The sequence below is a fragment of the Chionomys nivalis genome, chromosome 11 (assembly GCF_950005125.1).
Source record: "Chionomys nivalis chromosome 11, mChiNiv1.1, whole genome shotgun sequence".
Taxonomy (NCBI): domain Eukaryota; kingdom Metazoa; phylum Chordata; class Mammalia; order Rodentia; family Cricetidae; genus Chionomys; species Chionomys nivalis.
Window position 1 is genome coordinate 40,880,897 of NC_080096.1, and position 20,230 is coordinate 40,901,126.

The 20,230-nt window shown below is 51.5% G+C and overlaps 1 protein-coding gene across 3 annotated transcripts in view; it reads left to right on the plus strand.

Annotated features, from left to right (window-relative positions):
* The window catches only part of Acot11 (acyl-CoA thioesterase 11), a 54,272-nt gene that overhangs the window by 23,185 nt on the left and 10,857 nt on the right, over positions 1-20,230 (plus strand). For all 3 annotated transcript variants that reach the window (XM_057784622.1, XM_057784621.1, XM_057784623.1), the window contains exons 2-10: positions 6,069-6,276; positions 6,862-6,931; positions 11,400-11,460; positions 12,323-12,421; positions 12,759-12,894; positions 15,741-15,894; positions 17,237-17,356; positions 18,588-18,732; positions 19,738-19,793. In XM_057784622.1, the coding sequence (XP_057640605.1) occupies positions 6,081-6,276; positions 6,862-6,931; positions 11,400-11,460; positions 12,323-12,421; positions 12,759-12,894; positions 15,741-15,894; positions 17,237-17,356; positions 18,588-18,732; positions 19,738-19,793 (1,037 nt within the window). In that variant the 5' untranslated portion in view covers positions 6,069-6,080. The remainder of the gene's footprint in view (positions 1-6,068; positions 6,277-6,861; positions 6,932-11,399; positions 11,461-12,322; positions 12,422-12,758; positions 12,895-15,740; positions 15,895-17,236; positions 17,357-18,587; positions 18,733-19,737; positions 19,794-20,230) is intronic.

A 20,230-nucleotide genomic window follows, 5' to 3' on the forward strand; every position in this document is an offset into this window, starting at 1 on the left:
AGGCTGGGGCCATGACCTCCTTTTGAGGACAGCACTCTGTGCAGGCAACACCATTACATGGCACAGTGCTGCGAGGTTCAGACAACGAGGTCTTTCCTGGGGCCTGGCTGGTGGTTCTCAGGGTGGGCCAGAGGGTCCTCTTCCCACCTCCTTTTGGGATGCCCTTCCAGCCCTTCTCATGGCCTGTGAGAGACAGGATGGTGGGGGAGGGGAGAGAGGAGCTCTATGCATTCTGTGCCTGGGGTCGAAGTCCTGCCCTGTGGTGCAGTGGTCCATAGATTGCTGGTATTTCAGATTCTCTTAGCATCCCTCCCAGAAGGATGATAATTGGCGTCTATCCCCATCCCACCCTCAGCTGCTCTGTGGCCCCGCTGAGTTCATGGTAGAAAGGACAGCTTCTCCTGGCTTAGTTTCAGAAGTCTGACTCGGTTTTATAGTGTTAGATAGTGCTCGATAAATACTCTCTGTGGGTGGACGTGTGCCAGGAGCGTAATATCGTAATAGGTTTGATCTCCTTCAGTGTCATCCCTGAGATGACCCTTGGAAGCAGGTATTACGATCCTATTTCTTTTCTTTTTTTGAGGTGGGGTCTTTCTATGTAGATTGGACTGTCCTGGAACTCTCTATGTAGACCACACTGACATAGAATTCAGAGATTTGCCTGCCGCTGACCCTCGGTCCATGGACAAGGAAACTGAGGACTGTAAAGAGATGGAACAGCTTGCCCGAGATCCTACAGGTTCATTACGTAACTGCACTTGAACCCAAACTAGGTGGCCCAACACCTGTTTCACGAGTTACTTCAAAGTCTCTCTCGCCTACCTCTCCCTCCAGGGTATTGTCTCTTTTGCCCTAGGGTTGTGGTTCCAAAATTGACCCATAGGCTGTGCTGCCTGCCCTCACTAACCGCTGTAGGCTGCTCGCTCCTCCTGGGTATCCTCATCATACCCCAGACCTGCCTTCATGCTTCAAGGCTCGACTCGAGCTCCGTTTCCTTCTTCCTTCTACAGGTGGTTATGGGCACCTGCTCTGTGCCTGTCCTGGGTTCCTCTCCTTATCCTGATGGGGAGACAGCACTGCTTGGTCCGTGCTGTGATGGAGACAGTAGGAGAAAGGGGAGGGGGGAGAGGAGGGCCAGGGGGTTCTTACAACAGAACAGAGCTGGAGCGAGAAGGTACTCTGAGGATCCCATGTAATTTGGAGCCGTGAGAACAGATGTTGGACTTAGTGACAGGACTCGCAGTGGCTGGATCTCAAGCCTGACAGCAGTGGAGAGCCATCCAATGGTCTCGAGCAAGGGACATGCCTGGTAGGACTACTCTTTAGGAGTGCCACAAGGTCAGGGCAACATCATGGAGACCTGATTAGGCCGCCCTGGGAGGCAAGGCATAGCAAGTGGCTGTGGCTGAGGGTTTTGTTTTAGTGGAGTCTGAGAGGGGCCAGTAGAGTGTGGGGACCTGAGGCCAGGCTGTGGAAACATGTACAGTGAGAAACTGAACCACACATTTAAGGAGCTGGGATCACTGGGACTTGGCTATTTGTACCATGGAGGAAATGGAGGAGAGGCTGTTGTCAGGTTGCCTAGCAGCAGCCTGGATCATGAGGGCTTTTATTGGCTCTCCATCTAGGTGACACTGGGTAGTCTTTCGCTTCGTGTCTCATCTCTCACTGTAGACGGTTTGGACAAGGTAGTTTCTTCTTCTCTGACCCGATAGGTCTGTGATGTGACATTGGCCAGGAGGAAGGGAACCCAAGCCCACGGATGGCATGGTCAGCTGGGGCCTAGGTCAGGACTCAAATCTGGCCAGGTTTGGGGTGGCCTGGAGCCAGTGCCTGGCATAGCTGCAGTCTGGAAAGGTCTGTCTCTGACCTCCACATGCCCGCCCTCCCTGTCAGCTGTCTTGGCCCTGCCTGCCTGGCTCTAACTTCATCCCAGACTTCTGCTCTCCTGGGAGGAGTGGCCGTGCTCTCAAGTCCCCATTGGCTGAAGCTCGCCTGCTGTACACACCCCTGCCTCCTGCTGGCTGCCTTCCCATCTTGGCTGCTGGGATTGAGCCCAGGGAGAGAGTGGAGTCTGAGACACTTATGTGATAGCAGTTGGAGGCCCTGATCTTGTTGCCTGGGCGTCTAGAAGGTTCTAAGAGCTCCTCACCATGAAAATGGGGTAGGAAAATGGAGCCTACCTGCCCACTCCCTGTGGTACCACATCCAACGCTAAGCCACTTGTGTCAACATCCATGCAGACCCCCAGTGCACAGTCAGGCTGGAGAGGCTTTTGGCAGTGGTTTCCATGGTGATGGATCCTGCTGCTTGAGTGTAGCAGCTGTTAGGCAGCCTTTGAGAGCCTGAAAGGTGGGTAACTGTCATGTGTGGATTCCCACCCAGGCCACAAGTTCCTAGGTCTGCTACCCTCTTCTCCCCTTGGGAACTAGTGCTTCTTTGCACCCAGATACTCTTGGAAGAAGCTGCATCTCTAGGAGGCACAGCAGTTGGACAGGCCTGGTTCATCTTTATCATGCTAGGCTAGGAGTCATGGGCTTTGAACAAGTTACCTTGGGAAGTTTTGAGTTTATCAGGTTCGCTCCAGGACCTTGATGAGCGACTGTGGCCCAAGAGCCAGCTCTGTCCTCCTCCCATAGCTGAAGAGGGCTCTCACCTGTTCCTGTCATGTGACTGGCTAAGGTTTTGTGATGCTGTTTCCGAGGCCCGGAGTCTTAGCCTCCTCTTGTCCTAGGAGAACCTGGGGACCATGTATATAGCCCGAAGAAGCTCACTTCACAATCAGAGCCCAGGACTGCGGCTGGGCTATGCCGTCACCTCCTGCTTCAGTTTCCTTGTCTGTGACATGGTGTTATTAGAGCGCCTGCCTCACAAGTCTGTGGTTGGAATAACATTAGATTGCCACACGTGTACCCTGAGAGAGTACGCAGCACCTACGTGCTGTGTCAGCAAGCTGTGACTGTGACTGCCACTGCAGTCACCGCTGACCGTGAGAACGGGAACCCAGTCTTTGCTGCTCCCCCATCAATCCTTCTCACAAGTGCAGGTGAGCCCAGCTCTGCACACTTCTGACTACAGGGACAGATAAACGGAGATGGGACAGCGGGTCTCTTATCAGAAGGGCTACCCGGTATGTCCACCCTTCTGTCTGGTGAGTAGGAAAAGGTACATCAAGCTTGAAGCCCCACTTCTCATATGTGGGGTGCAGAACTTTCTCTGTTGGGTCTTCATCTGGGTCAGGTGACAGTGATACCCAGGACTCCGAAGTCAGTAGATCTGAATGATGAAGACAGTGCTGACTGAGGTATTCCTTCTGAGGCCCTCAAGAAGAGGAGAGCCTGGGAAAGGGGTCTGTGGCCTGTGGGGATGGGGAGCCACGCATGGGGCACTGTGTTGGGAGCGATTCCCAGGCTCCACTGACTCAGGCCTCCTGCATAGGAGGAGGATGGGTTTCCTTTTATCCCTTTTCCTTCCCTTTCCTGACCCCAACCCCAGGTCTCACTTTTTTTTCTTTTGTCTAACAGCTGTTAATTGTTAAAAGCTACTCCTTAGCCCACACATCCATGTTTCATTGTTTGGCAACACAGGTCAATGGTGAACCTCTGTGGAACTCCATCCACAGGATTCCTTACCATTCTGAAATCACTCGGCACTGTGATGCCAGCCTTCCTCATCTCTTCCTAAATATCTCATGGAATTGTAATTCCTGTAGAAATCTGCATACGCCTTCTTTCTTGGTTCAAAGCTGCACCAAACTTACAGGACGCTGCAGTGGCCAGGGCCATTGTGAATGTGCCAACAATATGATCCCGCAGACACTTGCCTGGACTGCCATGCCTCTGAGGTTTCGGCAATGCACTGGCAGTCACGACAGTGAATGTCCACCACACCAACGTCCTTCCCGGTTCTCAGACCATTGTAGAGCCTGGCTGTCACTTTTCACAGTGTGCTCTTCCTCGGGTCCTACTGTTTCCAGCGCAGCCTGGCCGTCTGCTTTGACTTGGAGCATTTGCTCCGTTTGTTTTCCAGTTCACTGCTTGAGACGTTCTCATTGTTATTTCTTTAAACAGCATCTCACTGTGGAGCCCTGGCTGGCGCAGGACTCACTCTCTGTGTAGTTCTGGCCGGCCTTGACCCACGGAGATCTAGGTGTTTCTGCTTCCTGTATCCAGTACTGGAATTGAAGGTGTATACTACCAGACCTAGAAGTTAAACATCTTAAAATATGTAGTTCAGTGGGATTAACTGCATTTATATTGGGCTCCCTTGACCCCTATCTCCAAAACTTTCCACCTTTTTGGACCAGAGACCACTCCCTAGTCACCCCATTAAGCAGTAGCTCTGTCCTTAGCCATACCATTGTACTATGAATATGATCCAAGGGTGTCTTGTGAGTGACTTCTCATGTTTGTCCTTTGGTGAACGCTTTGTCTCAGTATAATGTCCACAACTTGCATGTATTTTTGAAAATATGCCAGAATTTCCTTCCTTTTTAATGCTGGGATAGAGACATGGCACTCCATGTATATACCTGCGACATTTAAAACATTTCTTTATTTATTAGTATTGTCTGTGTAAGGGTGTGTGTGAGTGTTTGTGTGAATGTGAGTGTGTGTATGTGTGAATGTGACTGTGTGTATGTGTGTGCGCATGCACAGAGGCCAAAAGAAGGCATCGAGGATCTTCCTTCACCATTTCCACCTGTGCCTTTGAGGCAGAGTTTCTCTCTGAACCCAGAACCCCAATTTTCTTAGCTAGGCTGGAAGCCAGTGAGCTCTGGTGTTTCTCAGATCTATTGGCTTTGGGGTTCTGTGTAGTCATTGTCAGTCATCAGACAAACTGAAGAGCCAACAGAGCAAGTTCTGGAACCCACACCTGAGAGGTGGGGCTTTGAGCTTGCTGTACCCTTTCCTATTCTCAGGCAGGATGGTCCCTTTCCCTCCCATGAGTGCCACCTCTGGTTCCTTCCTGGATCTGCCCACCTTGGGGCTGGGGTTACAGGAGTTTGTAGGGCGCTCAGTGTTTTAGTGGCTTTTGCTGTGAAGAGACACCATGACCAAGGCAACTTACAGAAGAGTTTATTGGGGGCTTACAGTTTCAGAGGGTGAGCTCATGACCATCATGGCACGGACTATGGCAGTAGATAGGCACTGGAGCAACAGCTGAGATACAGCCGTGATGCAGAGAGCTACCTGGAAATGGTGTGGGCTTTAGAAACCTCAGAGCCTGCTCCAGTGACACCTCCTCCCACAATGCCACACCTCCTGATCCTTCCTAAACAGTTTCATCGACTGGGGACCAAGCATTCAAGTATATGAGCCCATGGCGGGGTGGGGGGGGAGGGAGGATTCTCATTCATACCATCATGTTCTGCTTGCTATGTGACTGCAGGGATCTGAACTCTGGTCCCCAGGACTTTGCTGCCATTGGTCTTACATGCTGAGTCATCTCTCTAGGCGCCTACCACCTCTTTTAGGAGGGGAAATCTTTCAAGAGAGAAACTCAAGAATGAAATATGGTGGCATGCCTATAATTCCAGTCTTTTAGAGACTGAAGAAGAACAAAAACTCAAAGTCAACGTGAGATGCTATTTAAAAAAGAATAGATTGCCAGGCGGTGGTGGCACATACCTTTAATTCCAGCACTCAGGAGGCAGAGACAGTTGGAACTCTATGAGTTCGAGGTCACCTAGTCTACAGAGCTAGTTCCTTGACAGGCTCCAAAGCTACAGAGAAACCCTGTCTTGAAAAACAAAAACAAACAAACAAAAAACAAAAAGAAAAGAAAGAAAGAAATAGATCAGTCTAAAGGAAAACTGTAAAAGTTGCCCACAAGTTGCAACAAGGAAGTAGACACGCCCCCAAGAGGGAGCTGGTACAGGTGGCATTCCCCTGAACTCTTGAGAGCTGAGAGCATGGACTGGAGGATCATGGGTCATGGTGGCCATTCTTGATTGGGCTGGTGGGAGGTGGTCCTCGCTGCTCCTCCTCCTCTACTTGAGGTGTCAGGGTTGGCAGAACAGAGACATGCAGAATGCTGGCCGACCATGCTGTCCTCCCTGTCCCCAGGGCTTTGCCTCTATGTTCTCTGGCCGCACATCCCGGAAGTCAGTCTCACATCCAGAGCACGAAGACGCCATGGCAGAGGGTGAGGAGTACCGGAACCCCACGGAGGTGCAGATGAGCCAGTTGGTGCTGCCCTGCCACACCAACCACCGCGGGGAGCTGAGCATTGGACAGTTGCTCAAATGGATTGACACCACGGCCTGCCTGTCAGGTGAGGCTCTGCTCCAGACTCCATCACGTCCCCACCGCTTGCCCTGTAGAACCTGGGTAGGGGGCCGTAGTCTTTAAAGAGGGTCCCTTTCTCTCTGATGATCACCACACTTGTCTCCCTCTGGCCTTAGTTCCTGCTGGTCCCTTGTCTCAAAGCCTCTGTTCATCTCCTAGCTGTCTGAGCAGCCTGTCCATCTCTTCTAGCCCCCTAGACCTGGGTGTTGGTGCCATGCGGATGCCCCGGTCTGCCACTACTGCAGCCTTAACCAAAGCTATTTCCCAATTGGCTGGTAAAGACCGGGCACCGACTGACTGTGGATGTGCTGATCCTTTCCATGTTGGCTTTGTCACACTTGTGTTCTCCAGCCTCTAGGTCTAACACTGTGACCTGGCTATACCAGCAGGGTTTGAGAGGCCCTAGCCGGCCATGGGGTCGGGAAAAGGACTCCACAAGGGACAAGGGACTGAGGCAGAGAAGAAGTGGGAAAAGGAAGCTGGTGGAGAAGCCTCTGAAAGAGGGGACATGATCAGAGGCCTGTGTGACATGGGGAGGCTGCTAACATTTGTCTTTTATATTCTGAGCCAGCGGAGAGGCACGCTGGCTGTCCCTGTGTCACGGCTTCCATGGATGACATCTACTTTGACCACACCATTAGGTAAGTGGCCCTCTGACTTCACTACCCTCCTGGTCTCCCCACCTCCAGCACAGGGCTTGCATTCCTATCTCCCCACCTACCAGGCTGTGTGGCTCTTGGAGCTGACTCAGTCCACGGAGGGTTTTGGACAGTGGAACCATGGTGTCTTGGGGGTGGAGCATCTTTCTGCAAGTGCCTGAGATAGTGGTGGGTTAGGAGTGGCCCTGTTGCTTCACGCTGTCCGGGGTGGGGCCAGGGAAGTTGTCTCAGGTTTGTGGTTGGGAAGACGCCTCTGGTGGCACATGGGGAGGCCCAAGGCAGAGCCAACAGCTCAGGGCTATGTGACTTTGGGTGGATCTCTCTCTGGGCTTTTCTTTCCTTACCTCTAAGGAAGGACTTGAATTTGCTGGGAAACACCTCTTTTATCTCAGACATTTCTTCATAGGTCCCTTGTCACTGGACTATAGGGAGGCTCCCCTGACAAGGTGCCAGGGCCCAGCCTGTGCTAGAAGAGTGAGCCAGCCTTGGCTCATACCCATCTCAGCTCTTACTCAGGGATGCCTTTTCTTTTTCAGTGGCCGTACAGTTTAGAAAGCTTGTCGTTGGCCTGCATGCTTTGTCACTGTCCTCATCCTGCTGGGACACAAGGAGGCCGCTGAGCCCTCGGCCCAGGACAGGCCTCACGTAGAGCTCTTGCTACTGCAGTGCCCACTCCTAGACATGCCAGTGTATAAGCTAAGGGCTTGTTCAGGGCTGCCTGGCACCCAGTGTGTGACTAATAAGGAGGATGTTTGGCCGGTCCCTGTAGTCAAGTCAGCCACCCGTTCACTACACACTCAGTATTGGTTAATGTGTTGGCTGATTTTATGTCGTCTTGACCCAAGCTGTCATATTCAGAAGGGACTTCAAGTGAGAAAATGCTCCCATCAGATTGACCGATGGGCAAGCCTGTGGGACATTTTCATGATTACTGATTGATGTAGGAGGGCCCATGCTATGTAGTAGCACTTGGGCAGGTGGTCCGGGACTGTCTAAGAGAGCAAAGCAGTAAGTGGTGTTCCTCCGCGGTCTCTGCTCCAGTTTCTGTCCCCAGAGCTCTGCCCTGATGGCTTTAGATGATGAACTGTGATGTGGGAGCGGGAGTGAAATAAACTGTTTCCTCCCAAGCTGCTTTTTGGTCATGGCATTTCATCGCAGCAATTGAAACACTAGTTAAGATCGCTCAGAGCCTTTCCGGATTGGGGACACAATCCACCAGCACACAATCCTTATGCCCAGGACTACCCAGTCTGCCGAGGGACAGATGGAGACATGTTATTTGCATTTGTAGTGGGAAGGTGGGGCCTGAAGTGTGGCTCAGAGCGTGTGTTCAGCATGCAGGAGCCCTGGGTTCGATCCCCATCTCCACCATAACAGAAAAGCAGAAAGTCCTACAGTGACGATGAGCTCTGAAAAGGTGTAGCTTTGCCATACTTTACCCCTTCGTTCTGGGGCACCAACCCGACTTGGATCAGTTTCACCTTGACAGAAAGGCTTCATCCCTGAAGGCGGGGCTGAGTTCTCATGTTCTCCTCCTCCTCCTCCTCCTCCTCCTCCTCCTCCTCCTCCTCCTCCTCCTCCTCCTCCTCCTCCTCCTCCTCCTCCTCCTCCTCTTCTTCTTCTTCTTCTTCTTCTTCTTCTTCTTCTTCTTCTTCTTCTTCTTCTTTGTTTTTCTAGACAAGGTTTCTGTGTAGCTTTGGAGCCTGTCCTGGAACTAGCTCTTGTAGCCTAGGCTGGCCTTGAACTCACAGAGATCCACCTGCCTCTGCCTCCTGAGTACTGTGCCAAACAATACAAGACAAGAAAATGTTTCCAAACATATCTGTATTGATTTTAAACAATTTCTGCATGATTACTGCATCTGAAAAATGGCCGATTATTTCTCCCCACCAGTTTGCAAATCAACTCTGTGTGTGTGTGTGTGTGTGTGTGTGTGTGTGTAAGATGCCAGTGGAGGCCAGAAGCATTCAATTCTTGGAGCTGAGTTTATAGGTGGTTGTGAGCCATGGGACATGGATGTTGGGATTGGGAACTGAACTCAGATCCCCTACAAGGGCAGTATGTGCTCTTAAGCTTCGAGTTATCTCCCCAGCCTTCTCAGACCTCTTCTGGCACCACAGAAAGATAAACCAATTTTAAATCGCCGATCTCTGTGAGGAATCTATTCACAGACTCCTGATGGGTGCCTATAACCCTGACTGGCACCAATTCCTCCACGTACCGTGATGCCTCCTGTAGGTATACAGCCATCATGAAGCTTAGTTCAAAGCTAGGTAAATCAGGGTTTAACAAAGAAAGGCCAGGCCTGGTGACACAGCCTATAACCCCAGCTATGCTGGAGCCTAGAGTGGGAAGATAATGAATTCAAAACCAGCACGAGCTACAGAGTGAGTTCAACGCCATCCTGGGCATCTTGGAATTCAGTTTAGGGGTAGAACCTGGGACCCTAGGGTCAGTCTCCAGCGTTGAGGTAGAGGAGAAGAGGGAGCTTATAATAAAGTTGATCAATTATAACAATATGCTATCATAAACATTAGAAACTTTGAAGTTATTTATCTCTTTTTAAACTTCTAAACTAATTTTATGTGTATGGATGTTTTGCCTGCATGGATGTCTCTGTATCATGTGCATGCAGTGTTCACAGAGGCCAGAAGAGGGCATCAGATTCCCTGGAACTGGAGTTTTAGGTGTTTGTGAGCTGCCATGTAGATGCTGGAATTGAACCTGGGTCCTCTAGAGGAGTAGCCAGCGCAGGGTTTCTCTGTGTATCCCCGGTGGCTGTCCTGAAACTCACTCTGTAGACCAGGCTGGCCTTGAACTCACAGAGATCCACTTGCCTCTGCCTCCCAAGTGCTGGGATCAAAGGTGTGCTCCACCACTGCCTGGCTCTTTTCTAACTTCCGGTCATGAAAACTTCCAAGCACATGGGGATTAGGACATGCCATTGTTGCTAGGATCCGACAGTTGCTGCTTTGCTGCCTTGCTTTAGCTACACATGGACAATTTAATACATGTTACAGAGGACATTTTTCTGCCTGAGTGTCAGTATTGCTGAAAACAGTAACAGAGGTGACATGTCCAGCACTGGGAGAGAGGTCACTCATCAAGCCCCTGAACTGACTAGCCAGGTGCTGGGCTGAGCCACCCTGCTTCTCACTGGGTTGTAGAGGTGTAGGCAGTCCCCATGCAGCCCCAGAGATACACATGCAATGAACTGGACTCAGAGAAGTGACGTGACTTACCCTAGGTCACCAACTGGTGGTGTGACAGAGCAGACCATGGCAAACCTAGTCCTGTGTGGCCGCCACTATGACCCTGTGACTGGAATACCTCGGGGTACCGATACTTCCAGGCTTGGGCGGGGGGCAGTGCACCCTGCATGTTCATGAGCCAAGGTGCAGAGAGGTCAAAGGACTTCTTGAGGTCACAGTGATTGAACTGGGCCAGCATTTCCAGCCTTTCTCCCTCCTCATCCCCATAGCCCATCAGCTGGGAACACTCTGCTGTCTCCAGTTAGGTGCAGGGCAAGCTAGGTGGCTCCCTGGAGACCTATGTGGACTTGTGAAGTATTCCTGGAAGGACAGGTTACAGCTGAGAATAACTGGGCTGGTTCAGTCAACACAGCCCATCTTGAATCCTGGCCTTGTTTGGCATTAGTTGGGAGACCTTGTTAGCTGGGTGACCTCGGACAAATGACTTAACATCTCTGATGTTCAACCCCCTCCAAACCCATCTTCAAGTTGGAGATTCATATGTGGCAATGCACACACAGCACCTTGGAGTGTCCCATTTCCCTGCCCGCTTCTCGCTCCAGCCATCGGCACTTGGCAGCATTTGGTGAATGTGGATGTGTTGACTCAATGGTCACTGTTTATGGAGGTCTTGTCCAGCCTCATGAGCTTGGGGTGTTGGTGAGCAAAACATATGCTCCCTGGGCAGGGATGTGGCTCCTGGTCGAACATGTGGCTGCCCTACACAGGCCCTGGCTTTACGAACCACAGAAATGAGACAGAAGAAGAGAGAACAAAAGCCAGGGGCTTTGGCCCTGTGTGGTTTAAGGGCTGGGGAGGCGGAGGTCACACTCCAGGAGGAATGTTGGAAGGTGAGCTCTGGACACCGTGGGGGTAGGGGAGCTGCCTCAGGGAGGGAACTGTAGGCAAAATGAGGCCATATAGCCCCTGGACACTGCGGGCAGGAGGAATTGAGACATGTGAAACCAGGCACTTCTGGAAGCTCTAATGTCGCCACCAGGAACCTCTGATGTGGAATGAGTGCTCATGTCTGCTGGCTTGGGGACACTGCAGATGTGAATATATTCTGGGAGTCTTCCCTCTTGGTTTTGTCAGTTATCCCCTCCCCCCGCCACATCTCTGAAGTGCTGGGTGTCTGAGGCCCCTGCCCTCTTCCTCGTTCCCTCTGGAAGGCTCACCTCCTGATTTCCTCTCTCCAGTGTCGGCCAAGTGGTGAATATCAAGGCCAAGGTGAACCGGGCCTTCAACTCCAGCATGGAGGTGTGTGTGGCTGGCCCTGCTGGGGGTGGGATGGCATTTCTGTTTCACTCTGTCTTTGAAGATCCAGATCCAAGACCCTTCACATCGTGGGTCCCTGACTAGAGTTCCAAAATGGCTGACTAGGGGAGGAGCACCCTAAGGCCTTCCTTGATAATATCCCGTAGCCAGGAGGGAGCAGGGAGGCCAGGAAGGGAGTGGGCTTGCTCAGGGCTTCCTCTCCTGGCCAGACATGTTCAGTAGCAGGTGGTGAAGGCCGAGGAAGGCAGTACCGTATCTGGTCACGGTGCTGCAGTGGGAGAGACTGGGCCTTCTCCTAATAGCTCACCTCCGTGGCCTCCGTCCCCACATCCGTATGTACAGTGGGCCGTGGCTCCTGCATTCAGGACCCTAAAGGTTTAGTCGGCAGATAGCTTTGTGAGCTACCAAGGACTTCCTTTCTTCTGCTAGGTCCTGCAACTTCACCTAGTGAGCCGTTAATTCCTGAGAGCCCCAGAGGTTGGAGGAATAGGGTCCTGACCGTGCTTCTGGGCAGCACACGGATGCCTAGTTCCTCCCTATGCATCCCACAGATCTGTCCATTCAGTATCAATAGTGGGCAGGGGCACATTTTAACCCCTTTCAGTGACCACTCCCATTCTATAGGTGAGGACACAAACTCAGAGAAGGGAACTGCTTAAGGTTTTCCAGGGAATCAAGGGAAAGTCAGAACCAACTCCATGTTCTTGGTGTTCCACACCTGATGGTGACATAGAAACTCCAGAGACCCAGCCTGGGTGGCTCCTTAGTCTCACCAAGCTGCAGGCCTCGAGTGGTCAGCTTCCTTCCCTCCCCCCACCCCATACCCTTCTCTCGCGCTCTCCAGGTGGGCATCCAGGTGGTCTCTGAGGACCTGTGCTCCGAGAAGCAATGGAGTGTGTGCAAGGCACTGGCTACCTTTGTGGCCCACCGAGAGCTCTCCAAGGTAGACAGCTGTCCCCCACTGCTCTGTTATACCCACCCTTCCCCCAGTGGGACCCTCTGCGATCCTACCAAGGAGCCGCCTCCTCCTTTCCCCATCTCTTCCTGCATATTTCAACAGGAGGAGTCTTCAGAACACTGCGTTCTAAACAGATCCCTCTATATTCTGGGCCTTTGCCCAAGAAGGGATCGTGGAGACGTTAGTGAGAATGGGGACAGGAAGGTGGGCACAGAGGGGAGAGATCTCTGGAGTGCCCCCTGTCCACCAGAAACCCATACCAGCTTCAGGCAGGCCACTGTGCTGTCTCAGGAAACTTGTCCCCCCATCTCTTGGCCAACAGGTGAAGCTGAAGCAGGTCATACCAGTGACAGAGGAGGAGAAAACGGAACACGGGGTGGCAGCTGAGCGCCGGCGCATGCGGCTAGTCTACGCAGACACCATCAAGGACCTCCTGGCCCACTGTGCCATCCAGGATGGTGAGTGTGGGTATACGCATAAGAGGGCTGCTGGGTATACGCAGGAGGGCAGCTGGTGTCCTCAAACCCCCTTTGAGTGGAAGGAGGAAGGGATCCCCTATGGACCTGTGTCCCTGGTGGCCCGAGGCTCCTCTGGCCTCCTGGGCCTCCAGATCCCTTCCAGGGAAAGCAGGTACTGGGGTCACTTAGTCACAGCCCAGCGGCAGTGGAGATGGGTGGGGACTTACTGAAATCCCTGTCACTTACAATCCATTGGGGCCTTTGGAGATGTATGGGATGATAGTGGGAAGGTAGTGTTGGGCGAGGCTTTGAAGACGGAGAGGAATTTTAAAGTGTCTGTGCACAAGTGTGTATGTTTTCTTTTTTCACCCACAAAAATAAAAAAGATGAAAAGCAAGGCTCCCTCCATCCCAGAGCTCAGGTCATCTCTCCCGAGGCAAAGACTGCTACCTGGTTTTGAATATCTTTCTAGGGAGGCTCCCTGTAGATTTAAGTAACATGTGTGTTATTTGGTTTCCTGTTTTTACCCCAGAGGGAACACATAGGACACATTGTTGTGTACCTTTATCTTGATTCATTTTTTTCTATATCTATCTATCTATCTATCTATCTATCTATCTATCTATCTATCTATCTATCTATCCAGGATTTCTCTGTGTATTTCTGGCTGTCCTGGGACTTACTCACTCTGTAGACCAGGCTGACCTTGAACTCACAGAGATCCACTTGCCTCTGCTTCCCTCAGTGCTGGGATTAAAGGCGAGTGCCACTACTGCCTGGCTAAAAATCTCTCTTGATAGTTGTTTTCTGTTGGTATGAGATGATCTGCCTTAGACTAGGTGGGATTTGGGCAGGTGGAGAGGTGAGGAAGGTGTTCTACAAAGGACGAAGACCCTGGGGGGATATGAACAGGAACCTTGGGTTTTTTTTTAATCCATCTCCACAGTCTTAGGTGAGGTTTTCCCTCATGTTGAAGAAGCCAATTTTCAGACAAATAAAAAGTAATTCAGCTGAGCCAAGTGACACACACCAGGTCTTAGCATTCTGGAGACTAAGACAGGAGGATCATTAAGTTCAAGGCCACCCTGGATTACATAGGGAGATCTTGTCTCAAAACAAACCAAACCTGAGCCTTGGCTGGGCATAGCGGTTCACACTGGCAGTTCCAACCCAACAATGATACAACACAGGAGGTTGAGGCAGGAGGATCACAAGTTCAAGATCAGCCTGGCTATACAGCAAGTTTGAGGCCAGCCTGCATGACATGAAACCTCATTTCATCCCCTTACACCTCCCTGCTCTCAAAATACTTGCAAGAACGCCTGGTGTGGTGGCTTATTCCTGTAATTCTAGCACTTGGAAGGCTGAGGCAGGAGCTTGCTGTGAGTTTGTTCCTGAGCCCGTATAATGAATTTCAGGCAAGTCTGGGCTACAGATAAAGACTGTCTCTCAAAAACCACAGGAGAGGATCAGTGAGCTGGCTTAGCATGTAAAGGAACTTGTGCAAGCTTATGACCTGGGTTCAGTCCCCAGAACCTACTTAAAGGTGGAAGGAGAGAACTGACTCCCCAGAATTGTCCTTTGACCTTCAAATGCATCCTGTAGCAAAAAGCAACCCCCACATCATCATCATCACTTCTCATTAATGATAATAATAGTAATAAAAACTAACAAAACAAAAAAAGAGCCAGACAAGGTATCATTTCCTATAATCTCAGCACTTGGGAGGCAGAGGCAGGAGGATCATCACAAGTTTAAGGCCAGCCTGTTCTATATATTGAGTTCCAGCCCAGCCAGACCTACAAGGAGAGACTTTGTCTCAAAACAAACAAAAAGCACAGAGGTCCTGGTTGAGCACTTGACTAGCATGGCCCTGAGTTCAATTCCCAGCACTGAAAACAACAACAAAATCCACAAGCTAGGTAATTGTTTTTTGCCAAAAATGGGGAGAGAGCAGATGGAACTCACTGACTGTGTGCTGAGCTTGCTGAGCTCTAAGTTCCCTGAACCCCGTTGTGCTGGACTTAGGGGATGCTAGAGGAAGCCCAACTCTTCCAGGTGGTTTGTTTCTATGGATCTGTCCATTCCATCACAACCCCCCAACCCACCCACATACCTGCCTCCAAGGATCAGTCTAGGTCCCTCTGCCTGTCATCCAAGCCTCAGACTTGGGCTTAGGTCATTCTCAGCTTCTGCTTCCCTGTCCTGCCTTTCCTGTGACATCTCACCAGGCTGTTCACCCGAGTGAAGGTCATCCCTCTGTTGGGTGCTCTGCAGAGGACTCTCTTAGGATTCTGTAGACATATAACAGCACCTTGCTTTGGTTGGGCATGTTGGCATCATCTCCCTGGACCTCTGAGGCACTGTTTGCACATTGACCCTTTCCTACCCTGGGTACCCTAATGCCTCTCCTGCAAGGAATAGGGGCTGGTCAGGGAGCAGGGAACAGGATCGTCCTGAAAGTGTAGCCACTGACTGAGCTGAGCACATTATAGCCGCAACCATCCCTCACTGACATACAGTCCTGTCTGGCTAGGGCTGACGCTTGCTTCTTACAGGTGGGTGTCTGAGAACCAGTAGTTTGCTTGATGCATCCAAGGTCATCCACCCTGAGGCAGGGGTTGGCTCAGGTGCGCCTGTCTCAAAGCCTAGCCACGCCTCTGCTTCCCCGTGGGGGGCTTATGCCCCTCCTCCCATGTCCTCCTATTCTTTACCCAGGGCCGGTCTAGGCTTTGTGATCACTTGGTATTAAACTAATACTCCAGGGTGGGGCCCGTGTCTTGGGGCTTCCACTGAGAGTTTATGCTTAGGGATCTTCTCACCTCCCTGCCTTCCTCCCTGACCAGACCCTGACAAGGACTTCAGCAATATGGTGCCCGCAGAGAAGACCCGAGTGGAGAGCGTGGAGCTGGTGTTGCCTCCTCATGCCAATCATCAGGGTAATACCTTTGGGGGCCAGATTATGGCCTGGATGGAGAACGTGGCCACCATTGCAGCCAGGTGAGACAGCCTCTATTTATGTCTTCTCTGCTTCTGCCAGAGGTTGTTTCCTTGGCAAGAGAAACCCTTCCTATGTCGGCACTCAAGGCTCCAGAAGCTTGGGTGTTCTATGAGGATAATCCTGGCTTTTTACACCTATTGAGCCAGAGAGCAGCCATGTCTGTGAGCTGGCCATGCCTTCTTCTACCCACCCATTGCCACATTCCTTGTAGCCACTGGGAGTCTCTCCAGCAGACTGACCCTGAAGTCTCTCCCTGATCTGCCGTTGCCTGAACTTTAGCTAGTAACTGTTCCTTCAGGCTCTGTCCCCCTCGACCCCCCTACTTTGCTAGCCCCCCATTTTGCTCCTGGTGTGACTTCCCACTCTTCAGCATACTGCCCAGCCCCACCATAACACTACTGTTGACTGCCCCCCCCCCTTTTTTAAAAGATTTATTTATTTATCAGGTATATAGTGTTCTGCCTGCATATACACCTGCAGGCCAGAAGAGGGCACCAGATCTCATTATGGATGGCTGCGAGCCACCATATGTTGTTGGGAATTGAACTCAGATCCTCTGGAAGAGCAACCAGTGTTCTTAATCCCTGAGCCATCTCTCCAGCCCCCCCAATCCCCCCACCCCTGTCCCTCTTTCTAATGGTGAAAATAAGTTCTACTTCCTCCGATAACCTCTGTGCTGGACTGGTGTTCATGGCACTCCAGTTGTCAGGGCTTAAAAAAATAGTTGTGATAACCGGAGGTCATCGATCGACACTCCTGTGCCTCCATGACTTTGTCTTTGTTGTCCTCTCAGCATCCCCTAAGCCACCTTCCTCCTCTAGGCTAGTTTTCGTAGAGCCCAGCTCAGGCCACCTCTTCTCTGAAGTTAAGTTGGAGATGGTGTCTAAGCAATAGCATCTGAGAAGCCTGACCTGTGAGTGTAAGGCTTGAGGAGCTCAGGGCCTAGATGATCAGGGAGAGCTTCCTGGTGGAGGAGCACCTCACTGGGCCTCCTGTGACAAGAAGCCTTTTTGGGAAGGGTGGGCCTTAAAGTGTCAGGAGACACAGTCACTGAGGCAAAAGTGCCAAGGGAAGGCAGGAAAGGCGTTTGCTTCAGGCAATACTCCTGCTCGCTTCTCTTCTGGCCTCGAATTCAGCTCCTTTCTAGCCATGCACAGTGGCGAGCATGCCAAGCTGGAAACAGCTTTAGTGCGATGCACGGAGCAGAGTCGTCCCTGCGTTGGGCCAGAGGACCATGTCTGTGATCCAGGATGGGTTAGAGGCTAGGGACTGGAGAAGGCTGGTCCAAGCACCCTGATGCAGTACCGACCATTTCTTCTGTCTCCCTGTTCTTCCTCTCAGCCGGCTCTGTCATGCACACCCTACACTCAAGGCCATCGAGATGTTCCATTTCCGAGGCCCATCACAGGTGGGGGACCGTCTGGTGCTCAAGGCCATCGTGAATAATGCCTTCAAGCATAGGTGAGGTGTCACCATGGGTAGGACTGGTTCACCAAGGGCCGAGGGTTCTTCTTGACTCTAGAAACTACCTAAGGCAAGCCCTTCCCCAGCAGACGAGGTCTGAATTGCTGAGTTGTTCACATGGTCCAAGTTTAGCTAGTAGTCCCTCTTCTGGAATGTTCTGTGTCTCCCATTGTTGTCCAATGGCAGTATTGGGGTTCTTCTCTAGGTTTTCCATAGGTGCTCTGTCTCCCACCAGCTGGGGAGCTGCTCTGTGCTTGTGTGCCCCATCTCTCTCCTGCGTGGCCAGAGGATTGAGCTCTGGGGGTGCACAGGTCACAGGGCCTCTTCTTGCTCATGTTTCCCCGATCCTTTCCTACCCTTGTCCTAAAACAGGTATTCTAGCATCTCACCTTGGCGTGAGTTCTGATGTCTGTTCTCACCACAGCTGGCTTTAAGTAAAGGCTATTTTCTGAGAACTTGTGTGCTCATTGAGGATGAGCAATCTGGAGCCGGGCAGCCTGGGTTCAAGTTTGGCTCCACTTCTACCAGGCTGTGTGACTTTGAGCAAGTTATTTAACGTCTCTTTCTCCACATCCCCAGGGTTGGGATTATAAGGTTGGCCTTCAACTCATGTCAATCCTCCAGCCTCAGCATCACCAATGTTGAGATTACTAGCATATGCCAGCATGTTCTGCTTCCTTTGTAATATCCAAGGGCTTACTTTTTAAGAAATTATATTTATTTATTTACTTAGAGTGGGTATTTGTGTATGTGTGTGTGTATGTGTGTGTGATTCCTGAGCATGCCCACGTGGAAGTCAAAGGACAATTTGTGGGAATCAGCTTTCTATTTTTGACTGTGTAGGTCCTGGGATCCAACTCGGGTCATCAGACTTGGCAGCAAATGCCTTTCCTGCTGAGCCCTGTCACCTGCCCTCTGGTGACTTTTGGGTGTCTTTTGCTCTGTTGACTTCCTGGGCTGTCAGCCTGAAGCCCGCTGGGCAGGTCCATTCATCAGTGTGTTGCACACACTAGGTTCTCTGTAAGATTACTGAAGAGGACATGTGTGGTTCTGGTCCATGGAATTTGGGTCCGGTTGCTGGAAGAACTGCAGGAGAGTGTGTACGTATTCTGTGTACACCTGCCTGCCTGCGTGTGTACTTGTGTGTTAGTGTGTGAGTGTGTGATGTAGAAGGGCATGGCATGGGGAAGGTCTGTTGAACTTGACCCTATCGTTCACTCAACCTTAGCATGGAGGTGGGCGTGTGTGTGGAGGCTTATCGCCAGGAGGCCGAGACCCAGCGTCGACACATCAACAGTGCCTTCATGACCTTTGTGGTCCTGGACAAAGATGACCAGCCTCAGAAATTGCCCTGGATTCGTCCCCAGCCTGGAGTAAGTGCCCTATCCCCAAGTTCGTCACTTGTCACCCTGTGACAGTCCTGTCTCTGGCTCTTCACTGACGCACAACCAGATCGGAGCATCCTGGTCTTGACTCAGAGATTCCCCCATGAAGCTGGGCACCTACTCTGCCAGCCAGGACTGGAACACAATGGGGTCTGACCGATGTTGGGGGATCATGGACCTGAACAGCCCACAGGTCGCAGAGACCCCTGGCTTGGGAACCCTAAACTGATAGGGTCTCCCCCTCGCCACATTCTTGAACATGTATTTCTGTGAGTTTCAGTTCTTACCTATGTGATTAGTGTGCTGCAAATTTGTGGCTGTGGGGGACCAATTGGCTACAAATCCTTGGAGCCCTTGAGAAGTTGTGATGTCTAGCATTATGGGGACAGGCAGGGACACATGGATGCCTGGGTTCTGTGTTAGTGAAGACACACACTCTTGGCTTGCTGAGGGCCAGTTGCTGTCTTTGTGTTTTTGAGTGGGATAGAGGAGGTGGGCTCTGAAGCTGGCCTTCTGAGTTCTGACCCCGGCTCGACCCCATACTTCTATGACCTTGGGAACCATTCAACTCACTCACTGGGCCTCAATTTCCTTTTGTGTAAACTGGGAATCGCAGGCTCTAGGCTCAGGAACGTGGAACAGAGAACAGGTGTGGTCTCAAGCAGAGCCCTTGTGAGGGCCTAGTCCCTACCAAGTGTCCAATGAATGTGACTTAGGGTACCACTCTGAGGTCCTTTCATCATCCCATTCTATGTTGGGGAAAACCCAGAGGCCCAGAAGGGGGCCAGGGTGTCCAGGGTCCCTAAAGGCTCCACGGAGCTTGGGGGCCTGACACTTTCCCAGTAAGGACGCTTTGACTCCTGCTGCCCTAGTGAGATCTAGGCTTCTCTATGAACTTCAGGGTCCTCTGGACACAGGGGACAGGGATGGCAAGGATATGGGGTATCTGGTCATCCCACCTGAACCACACACCTTTCCCTGCTTCCTTCCTAGGAGGGCGAACGGCGATACCGAGAGGCCAGCGCCAGGAAGAAGATCCGCTTGGATAGGTGAGTGAGTCTGGGTAACGGGAGGGACATGCTCCACTGGTGACTCCAGGACAGTCGAGATTCTCCAGGGATTCTCCTGGGCCCAGTACTGGGTTGTCCTTCCTCACCCCTTTATTTTCACTTGATTTTATTTAGAGATAGGATCTCATACTGTAGCCTAGGCTGGGCTGGAACTTGCTAAGTGGTTCAGGATGGTCTTGAACTCTTGGGAGTCCTCTGCCTCTGTCTTATAGGCTAACCCTTTGCACCGCATACCCTTCTGCCTTCAGTGATGTCATGTAAAGTGTCTTACTGCTCTTTTTTACACCGGGACACCGAGGACAGAGGGTAAGGCCTCTTGTCCTTAGGGCACACAGTTGAGTGAGATCTGCTATTGGTCCTGGCTTGATCGGGTATTCTTAAATCTTGTTTGGCCTGTCTGATGAAAGGGTCAAATC